Here is a 10,803-nt window from a genome sequence, read left to right as displayed (position 1 = left end):
CACCCATCACATATTTACAGACATTGATCAGACCCCTGTTCCTAGCATTAAATCTCAATCTGCTCTGCTCTAGTTTGAAGCCATTGCCATCTTCCTGTCCCTGCAGACCTTTGCAAACAGTCTCTCTGCAGCCTTCTTGTAGCCCCCTTCAGATACTGGCAGGCTGCTATTAGGTCTCCCTGAAGCCTTCTCTTCTCTATCTTCTCTGGATGATAAACTGGCAGAGAAGATCCTTACAGACCTTTTGCACAACCTTTCATGCAGCTGCACTTACCACTGAAGGGTTAAGCCACACAGCACCAGTCTGTCACAGAGCATGTCCTTCAGGTACCACTTCATTTCTTTCTGTTTCTAGTTGCAGAAAGAGCTCAAGAACAGCATAAAGGATCATGGCCACCGCTGAGCTGTGAGAGAAAAGCCTCTGAAAAATACAGGTGAGTCCTTCTGCTTGCATTGGTGCCAGGAAAGCACCAGCAGCAAAAGTAAAGACATCCTTAGGAGAAGTATTTTAAACCATTGACTTTATTAAAATACTTAATACACAGTTTGTAGAGGAATGTACTCATGTTCTCTGAAAACTCCACTGAAAGCAAAGTGTGGTTGGATTTAACAAGTGACAAAACAGTGGATGAATCCATGCTGAACACCGAAGAATAGACAAGTTGGGAGGGGGGGGTGTTTAATCACCATTATTTGCCTGGCACAGACTCTTCTTTGCTTCTTAGCTTCCATCTCTTGAGTAGCAGAGAAATGTGGTTTGGTTGTGTTTGGAATCATCTGGTCCAAGTGAAATTTCACTTACTTTCATCACGTTCCTCATTCAGCCCTTCCCCTTCCAGAGAAGCAAAGGTGACTGTCCTCTCCAAAAAGCTACGAGGCATAGTGCAAGAAGAGTTCGACAATCACATGTGAACGTGGAGCTCCCAAACCTTCTCAGAGTCTCTGCTCTTTGAAAATACCTATTTCAAGTTGAGATTGGGGGAGGGGGAAATAAAGGACACTGTCAAAGCAGAAGGGCCACAACATACTCAGGGACTCGGTGGAATGCTCGTGGAAGACACCCTGCAGGGTTGTAGCTCTGAAGTGAAAAGGTAAATCAGAAGCTAGGTCATGTCGAAATACAAGATGCAAAGGGTGGGGAGGAGAGAGAAGGAAAGAATCTGGACACATCTTTACAAGACTGAAAAGTCCCAGCCTCAAGGAGAAGGCTGTAATCATCATACACATTGTGACTGCCATGGGAGCAGGGAGATCAGTGACAAAGTGTACGTTGTGACAACCTCAATGACAAGTGTGATCTGGGGAGGGAATCGCTTCTGCTGAGCGAAGAAGTAACCAACTGCGTGTTTCAATGCAAGATGCACAGAGGCTGCATAGGTTCTTCACATCAAATCAATAAGGCTCTCTCAAAGAGATCGTTTTGCAACCTTGCATAGGTGATACTAAATCTTTTCTACAGAGAATAGGCAGAAACTATGTACAGTTGAAAAAGCAAAAAGAAAGAAAGGACTCTGATGAACACTTCTTTTCCTTTCCCCTCAAGTTTTACCATAGTATAAAAATTAACATATATATAACTCCTCCTTTAAAACACAGACAGAACATCCCAGAAAGAGAAGCTGGGAACACTACCTAAATGATGCCCTGTGCATTTATACAACAGCTTGAAACAACTACAGAAGCAACACCAGAAAGCAGAGGTGTAAAGTTTCCATACAGGAAAAAAAAAAGCCAAATCAAACCAAAACAACCCCCCCCCCCCCCCAAAAAAAAAACCCATACAGGACTTAATTTTGCTTACAAACATTAAAGCTCATTTAAACAGAAAATGCATTTTAGTTATTACAAATTAATGAGCTTCACTAATCAGATTGCTGTGTGAATGGATGAGTCACATGCTAAGGAAACTCTAGAAAGAGCCAATCCAATCCCTGCCTGATAAATGGACAGTAAACTTCAAAATCTGCATTTGGTTTCCAATTAGTGCCAGCTCAGAACAACTTCTCCCTTAGCCAGCCAGAATGCAGCCTCTCAAAGCTAATTTGATGAACATCTGGCAGTGCACTGCAACAAGAGCCAGCAGGGCACTTGTGGCCTGCATCTGGGATGAAAGGCAGGCAGCCACTGCCTGAGGAGGGTACCACAGCTGCCCTCACCTTTGACTATGAGTGTCCTGTTCCCTGGGACACTCATCTACCCCTCTAAACGGCTTATTTCAGCCCTGCAATCACTTAAACAAGAGACTTTCTCCCTCTGCCACTGAAACTACCTTCTCTTGTACACAGGAGCACTGTCTGGCATTTCTTTCACCGCTCTGTGCCTGGCTCAAAGCCATCACAATCAGTGCTGCTTATTACTCTTGCATATCACAGTGAGGTGTACTTTTCATCAGTATTTACAATGAGTATCACTGTGGAGAACTTACAAACAGTCCCTTAATAGAGACCTTAATACTAAGGATTTGGTGTACTCCTTATCTACAGGTAAACTTAAAAAGGAAACAAATAAGCTAAAATCAGCTCACTATATATTTGGTGTGCTAGGGTCAAAGAGGGGAGAAAACCAAACACTCAGCATGGTTGCTATTTACAAGAAAGCATTCACTTCTTAAATACCTCAACAACAAAATAAAACCCCTCAGCTAACTCTGAAATCAGTGAAACCTAAGGTGGTTCAGCTTTTGACCAACACAGAGCACAAACGACATTGCTGTTTCCTGTTCAACACAAGTCTCAGCAATGCAGGGAAACTAAGTTCAGTTTTGCTATGGGGGGAGAGGGAACAATAATAATAATAATAATAATAAAAAACCCACATTTCTGCCTTCTTTTTGTCCTTTTTTCTCCTTAAGCACAGCCTTTAAAAAGTCCAGCATGCCAATGTTTTCTCAGTTCCAGCTTGCTGACATTAGAAATGAAAGGTGAAAAGAGATCCATACACAAACAAGGCAGCTTTCCATTGATTTCATTGTGCTGTCCTTGTACTAAACCTTTGCAAACTTGCCTTTTCAGATACCATAAGGTGAGGTCGAATGTATCAGCTACAAAACGTCCATCTGTGTGTGGCATTTGAAAGAAAAACAAAACAAAACAAAAGCAACCCAAAATAAAAAGAACAAAACCACAACCAACAGCAACCCAAAACACTCAACCAAACAAACAAACTCCAAACAACACACTCAAGTATTTACAGCAGGTCAGATCTCTCTCCTTCTTTCTTTTTCCCTGCCCTTCACACTTGCTTTTCACCTTCTGGAGAACTGTAAACAGGCTACTGGCTGAGAGCAAGTCCTTAGGTGATGGTGCGCGGCCGCTTGGGGGGTGGGGGAGGCATCAGTTCGGTGTCGGGATCGAGGTGGTGCTTCCGCGGCTGTCCTTGCGAAGCTGCTGCGCATCTGTCGATGAATTCGAACAGCATCTCCTTTGTGACCGGATTCTGGATGCTGTTGCACACAGCTGGGAACAAAGAACACGAGGCTCGAGTTACTAAAGGCACTTGGGTAACTTCATCCCCCCTCTGCAAAACAAACAAGGGGATTTGGCTCAAGTGTCCTGCCTTAAATGTGGACTTGGACAGGATGGCTGTGTCAAGTGGTTGTGCTTTGCCCCCTCGGAGAGCCCCTGCCTGGTGGGAATTGCTCTTCCTAAACCAAACAAGAGTGGAGCGTGTGTGGGCTTCATCAGGCAGCTACCAAAGCTGATGGCCCCTGGAGGTCAGCAGCAGCTCCGAAGGCCTGGTGAGACATGGCTTTAAAACATCCATCATCACCGGGTGACAGAATCAACCAGGCTGGAAGAGACCTCCAAGATCATCCAGACCGAAATAGCTGGAAATGAGGCTGCCTTAATCATGCCATCACAGAATGGTCTGAGCTGGAAGGGACCTCTGAAGGCCACAGAATCACACAACTTTAGAAGCTGGAAGACAACTTCAGAGATCATCCAGCCCAACCCCCCTGCCAAAGCAGCATCACCCAGGGTGGTCCCCACAGGAATGCATCCAAGTGGGTTTGGGAAGGCTCCAGAAAAGAAGACTCCACAACCTCTCTGGGCAGCCTGTGCCAGGGCTCTGTCACCCTCACTCTGAAGAAGTTTCTCCTCCTCTTGAGCTGAAATCTTCTCTGTTCCAGTTTGTATCCATTGGCTTATTGCTGCTGAGCACAGAAAAGAGCTTGGACACCTTCACTTGACACTCACCCCTCAGATATTCAGAACCATAGAATCAGTCAGGATTGGAAGGGACCACAAGGAACAGCCAGTTCCAACCCCCCTGTCATGCCCAGGGACACCCTACCCTCATCCAGCCTGGCCTTAAACACCTCCAGGCATGGGGCCTCAACCACCTCCCTGGGCAACCCATTCCAGCCTCTCACCACTCTCATGCTCAACAACTTCCTCCTCACATCCACTCTGACTCTCCCCACCTCCAGCTTTGCTCCATTCCCCCCCCAGTCCTGGCACTACCTGAGAGCCTAAAAAGTCCCTCCCCAGCTTTTTTGTAGCCCCCTTCAGATATTGGAAGGCCACAAGAAGGTGCCCTGGGAGTCTCCTCTGCTCCAGCCTGCACAGCCCCAACTCTTTCAGTCTGTCCTCACTGTAGAGCTGATGCAGCCCTCTCAGCATCCTCCTGGCCCTTCTCTGGACACGCTCCAGCATGTTTTAGGGTGACAGGTTGGACTGTATGAGCTTGGAGGTCGCTTCCAACCTGGTTGATTTTCTCATTCTATGATTCTTAGACAATGTAGTAATTTTCTTTCAAGTTTTAGGAAGTTCATTAGTTTGGGTGAGGGAAAAAAAAATGAAGCCAGGAATAACATAACTGGTCTACAAAGAGAGAAAATGAGGTGAGAAAAAGGGCAACTTCAGATGCCCTTAAGAATGAAGGAAAGATGATTATGCCACCCTTCAAAGATCAGGGGCTGGAAGGGACCTCACAAGCTCATTCAGTCCAACCCTCCTGCCAGAGCAGCATCACCTAGAGCAGATCACACAGGAACACATCCAGGCAGCTATTGAGTATCTCCAGAGAGGGAGACTCCACAACCCACCCTAGGCAGCCTGTTCCAGTGTTCTGTCACCCTCACAGGGAAAACATTTTCCTATGGATACAATAATGTGATGCAGAGAAGGGAAATTAGGTTGTAGTGACAAAGAGGTGGTGTTGTACTTGCATGACTTTTGTGGCCCTTCTTTCCTGACAGGACTGCCTAGCAAGTACTTCAGCTACATTCTGTGCTGGCTCCCTAAGTTGCCAACAGATGAATTATCTGCTGGCAAGATGACCACATGTTGTTTATTTAAGAAAATCCAGTCACTGCCCAGGCAGAAATGCAAACAAAATGGTTAAGAGATAATCCTGCATCATCTATGCATGCCCTAGGAAATAGCACAGCCTTAAATACCATTAAACTTCATTTTGGCACTTAGCAGAACTTCAACAAGCCTCTTGTTATTCAGCTTTGCAAACCTCTATTCACACTCACCTGAAAGTAAACAGCATCCTTTAATTTCGAGTAGTTGACAAAATGTTTCTGCTGGAACACAAAAGTCTGACAATTCTGCAGAGGTATCCCCCCCCACACACCTTTCATTTGCTTCCCTCTTCATTGTTTGCACAACTATTGTAGAAACTTAAGGTGACATTTTCTCCTCCTAATTTTCTAGCCCATCTGCCCAATAATGGCTTTGGTGCTTTGAATAAAGGTGAAATTATAATGGGGTTCTTTGTTCAGCAAATTCAACTCACAGTGTGCCAGTCTGCATTACATCCTGACAACCCAGTTGCAGTGCTGTGGTAAATAAGAACTGCCCTGGGTCATACCCTGACGTTTGAAGTCTCTTTGAGCAAGTCTTCACAGTCACAGAGTCATAGAACGGGCAGGGTTGGACGGGACCTCTAAAGGTCATCCAGTCCAATCCCCTCTGCAGTCAGCAGGCACATCCTCACCTAGATCAGGTTGCCCACAGCCCTCTCCAGCCTCACCTTGAATATCTCCAGGGACGGGGCTGCAATCATCTCCCTGGGCAACCTCTTCCAGTGTTCCAGCACACTCCTGGTGCAGGACCTGTTCCTAACATCCAGTCTCAATCTGCTCTGCTCTAGTTTGAAGCCATTGCCCTCATACTGTCCCTGCATCCCTTTGCAAACAGTCTCTCTGCAGCCTTCTTGCAGCCCACTTCAGAGAGTGTCAGGCTGCTATTAGGTCTCCCTGGAGCCTCTTCTTCTCCAGGCTGCACACCCCCAGCTCCCTCAGCCTGTCCTACAAAGACTCAAGCACCTGCTTGTGCATTACCTGATAAGGACTGCATTAGAGCAGTATCTTTTACACTGGCTACATCATGCCACTGGACTCGTGCTACACAAAAGCTAACCATGACCTAAGTGTTCCCAAGATGAGGTACAAGTAACCTAGAGAAGCCAGGGCTCAAAGTTGACATGAGAACAGAGTGGCTTTCCTTGTGAAAGTAGCACAGAGTTAAAAGATTCAAATTTGAGCTTGAAACACTTGGCAACCCAACGATGCTACTCACCCATGGCAGTGCTGTAGGCATTTGGGAAGCTCTTGTCTACTCTCTGCCTCATGAAGACCCAGCTGTTGTTCTCGAACTTGCACTCGATAATTTTATTGTCGTACTGCTTCAGTTCCTTCGTCACCTGGTCAGAAAACAATGCACAACTGTTTGAGATACACAGGTGTTCATTCTCTTGCTTTTTCCTTCCTTCCTTCCTTCCTTCCTTCCTCCTCTTTCTTTCTTTCTTTTTCCTTCTCTTCCTCTCTCTTTCTCTCTCCTTCTCTCTCTTCTTTCTTTCTTTCTTTCTTTCTTTCTTTCTTTCTTTCTTTCTTTCTTTCTTTCTTTCTTTCTTTCTTTCTTTCTTTCTTTCTTTCTTTCTTTCTTTCTCTTTCCTTCTGTCTTTCCTTCTGTCTTTTCTTTCTTTCTTTCTTTCTTTCTTTCTTTCTTTCTTTCTTTCTTTCTTTCTTTCTTTCTTTCTTTCTTTCTCTCTCTCTCTCTCTCCTTCTTTCTCTCTCTCTTTCTCTTTCCTTCTTTCTCTCTCTTTACTTCTCTTTCTCTCTCTCTTTCTCTCTTTCTCTCTCTCCTTCTTTCTCTCTTTCTCTCTTTCCTTCTCTCTCTCTTTCCTTCTCTTTCTCTCTCTCTTTCTCTCTCTCCTTCTTTCTCTCTCTCTTTCCTTCTTTCTCTTTCCTTCTTTCTCTTTCCTTCTTTTTCTCTTTCTGTTTTTCTTTCTCTCTTTCTTTTCTCTTTTGTTGTCTTTCTCTTTCTTTCTTTCTTTCTTTCTTTCTTTCTTTCTCTCTTTCTCTCTTTCCTTCTCTCTCTCTTTCCTTCTCTTTCTCTCTCTCTTCCTTTCTCTCTTTCTTTCTCTCTCTTCCTCCCTCCTTTCTCTTTTCTTTCTCTCTTTCTTTCTCTCTCTCTCCCTCCTTCTCTCTTTCCTTTCTTGGATAAATAGCAGAAGACCAAACTCTGCCCTGTATTCTCCAGCAACCTGCCTCCACCCTACCCAGCCAAAGCACACAGACTACACCTCCGTAACGCACATGCTCAGCTCCTCACCGTGTTAAGAACCCTTTCCAGACCTGCAGTCAGTCGATGTACAGCAGCTGTATTATGCTAAAACATCAGCAGCTCTAACAGAGGGGGGGTGAAAAAAAAGTCACTTCTGGTCCAAATGCAAATAGGTTTCCATGGGAATAAACTGCTTCCAGTGTAAGTACCACTGCCAGCCTAAGTGCATGAAATGTATTATCTGTGTTGCCTCAACCTTCTTTGTTGAAGGTCTCAAAGCCAAATGTCAGCTTTCAGCACCAGAAAGAGCTTGTGCAAAATTCTTCCACTTTTCACATCATAAAGATTTCTCCTTTCTGGTTTTTTTTTTTCCTCTCTTCCCCTTCATCTATCTTTTAGAATTAGGATTGTGATTCCAGAATAATGCAGGGTTTCAAATCACCTATGTTCTAAATCTCCTTCAGGCCTCTCTTTATTGATTCATAGCTTTGTCAGCAGCCAATATCCTCAGCTATTTGTCTTTGTGTTTGGCAATGCCATGCGGTTTGGAAGCGTAGTTTATATGCATTGGACTTCCCAGATGTTTTGGCTACTCCATCCTATGCATCCTAATCCATGATACAATACAAGATGTTCAAGTCACCATGGTAACATGAGAACCTTATCTAATGCTTAAACTGTTTTACCCATACACTTTGCTCCTAAGGGCCTCTTCAGGAGTATGAAGCTCTGGTTAGCTGCTACCTGTGTTTAGTTTGCCAAGGAAAAGCTGCAGGAGGTAATGCAACACTTTGGATCCAGCATCTTAGGGAGAAGAGCTCTTGTAAGAAGGGACTGGTTATCACAATTCATTAGCATCATTTTTCACCTCACTTGGATGCCACCTCCTGAGTAATGACATGGAAATTTACTACTGTCAGAGGGGTGCAGATTGGACAAAGGCCGTGACTGTCTCCAGACAGCTTAATAATACATAGGGAGGAAAGCCCAGGAACCTCTTGGCCATTAATTCACAGATAAAGACAGTTAACTCATGGAAAGGTCCTGAGCAAGGCAGCTCTGGAATATCTCCACAGAGGGAGACTCCACACATTCCCTGGGCAGCCTCTTCCAGGCTTCTGTCACACTCACAGGGAAAACATTTTCCTCATCTTTCCATGCAACTTCCTCTGCCTCAGCTCCCACCCAGTGCCCCTTGTGCTGGCACTGGCATCACCCAGCAGAGCCTGGCTCCAGCCTCCTGCCACTCACCTGCACATCTTTATGAGCATCCATGAGGTCTCCCCTCAGGCTCCTCCTCTGCCAGCAGTACAGCCCCAGCTCCCTCAGGCTCTCCTCCTAAGGAAGAGCTTCCACTGCCTTCAGCAGTGGTCCTTCAGTTCCAGGCCACTCAGTTAAAGGGCACAAGATTCCAGATGCAGACTCACCAAGGCAGAGTAGAGGGGCAGGAGAATTTCTCTGATCTACTAATCACAGCCCTTCTAACTCACCCCAGGATGCCATTGGCCTTCTTGGTCACCAGAGCACATTGCTGGCTCAACCTCCCATCCACCAGGCTCCCCAGGTTGTTTCCCCCTTCACTGCTCTCCAATAGGTCAGTCCCTTACATATACTGATCCCTGAGGTTGTTCTTTCCCAGATGCAAGACTCTCCCCTTGCCTTTGTTGAATTTCATTAAGGTTCTCTCTGCCCAACTCTCAGCCTGCCCAAGGCTCACTGAATGGCACTATGGGACTATGACTCCATAGCACTAAGGATACCTTCTGAAGACTAAGCAGCAGCAACAACAACAGTGAGGGGGTAAAGAATCACAGAATCATGGAATCAGAGAATTGTGAGGGCGGGAAGGGACCTCTAGGATCATGTAGCTACAACTCCCCTGCCACGGGCAGGGACATCTCACACTAGATCAGAGCCACATCCAGCCTGGCCTTAAAAACTTCCAGGGGTGGAAAAGAAAAACTATTACATGTGAATGTGAGGAAACAAAGAAGAGTCAAGACTTCCTGAAGGAACAGGATGAAGACAGCAAAAATAAAGCAGCAGTAACAAAATAAACAGCTTCTGAGGATATAAAGATAAGTCAAATACAAAAGAGGTCATCCTGGAAGACAAACTCACTCCAAGGACCTTTATGTCAAACAAAAGTAGTGGAGATTAAACAAAGTGTGAGAGAAAGAGCTCCCTTTTAATTTGAGCATACACCTAAAGCAAAGCTTCTCAGTAGATGATTTTAGTGCCTGCCCAGGTTTCCAGAGCAATGTGCATACACACAGGGACTACCCTGGGAAAGCAAGCTCACAATGAGGACACAACTGGAGTGAGTGAAGAGGAAGGCAAAGAAGCTGGGAAAGAGCCTGGAGAATAGATCTGATGAGGAGAGACTGAGTGAGCTGGGGCTGGTTAGTGTGAAAGAGAGGAGGCTGAGGGCAGAGCTCATGGCTGGCTGCAGCTATGTGAAAGGATATTGTGGAGAGGTTGGTGATGGTCTCCTCTCATGGGCAGTTAGTGACAGAAGAAGAGGGAAGAGCCTCAAGCTGCAGCTGGGTAGGTTCAGACTGAATATTAAGAATCCTTTTTTTTCAGGAAAAGAGGCATTGGAATGAGCTGCCCAGGGAGGTGCTTGAGTCACCAACCCTTGATAGGTCTGAAGGTCATTTGGATGTGGTGCTTGGGGCTATAGTTTAGGGGGCACCTTGTAGAGTAGGGTCCTGGATTGGAGTTGGTGACCCTGAGAGGCTTTTCCAAGCTGAATGTTTCTGTGATCCTGTAAGAAATCCTCATGACTTGACTAAGACATCCCAGAGGCAGCAGCCATGCAGTTATTAAAGCCCTCAACACACATGTAACACAGATCCCAACTTGCTCCTTCTTGGCAAGCTCATCCATGTGCTCTTACAGAAATCTTTTAAGCATCTCCTGTTTGTCACAGTAAAACTACTCAAAGAACTATTAAAGAGCTGGTTACTAAATGCCTGCTCCTACCATAAGTGTACTCTGGACCACAAACACTGATCCTGTCAACTGGCAAAGGATAATCAGTTCAAGAATCTGCTTCACATTGTTGTTCAAGCCACATATTTTCTGATGCAGCTCAGCATCCATTCCTTAACGTGAGGCAAGAGATGATTTCTCAAGCCCATCGATTTGTTGGAAGTAAATTGAGAGCCCAAGCAACCAATTCTGTTGCTAAATTAAACACACTGATTGTGTTTTCTTTTAAGTAATATATTACCCAACACATGGTTATCAGCTTGGGTAAACACAGTGCAGTGGCTACGTTTGT

At 45.3% G+C, this 10,803-nt stretch overlaps 1 protein-coding gene across 2 annotated transcripts in view; it reads right to left on the bottom strand.

Annotated features, from left to right (window-relative positions):
* Nucleotides 1-504: 504 nt before the first annotated feature.
* Nucleotides 505-10,803, bottom strand: part of RNGTT (RNA guanylyltransferase and 5'-phosphatase) — a 188,583-nt gene continuing 178,284 nt past the window's right edge. For both annotated transcript variants that reach the window (XM_064169255.1, XM_064169256.1), the window contains 2 exons: nucleotides 6,531-6,654; nucleotides 505-3,455 (listed from right to left, as the gene is read on the bottom strand). In XM_064169255.1, coding sequence (XP_064025325.1) covers nucleotides 3,292-3,455; nucleotides 6,531-6,654 — 288 coding nt within the window. In that variant the 3' untranslated portion in view covers nucleotides 505-3,291. The remainder of the gene's footprint in view (nucleotides 3,456-6,530; nucleotides 6,655-10,803) is intronic.

Source organism: Pogoniulus pusillus, chromosome 31 (assembly GCF_015220805.1).
Source record: "Pogoniulus pusillus isolate bPogPus1 chromosome 31, bPogPus1.pri, whole genome shotgun sequence".
Classification (NCBI taxonomy): domain Eukaryota; kingdom Metazoa; phylum Chordata; class Aves; order Piciformes; family Lybiidae; genus Pogoniulus; species Pogoniulus pusillus.
Note: the sequence above shows the minus strand (reverse complement) of the source record. Positions and strands in the feature narration are given on the sequence as shown.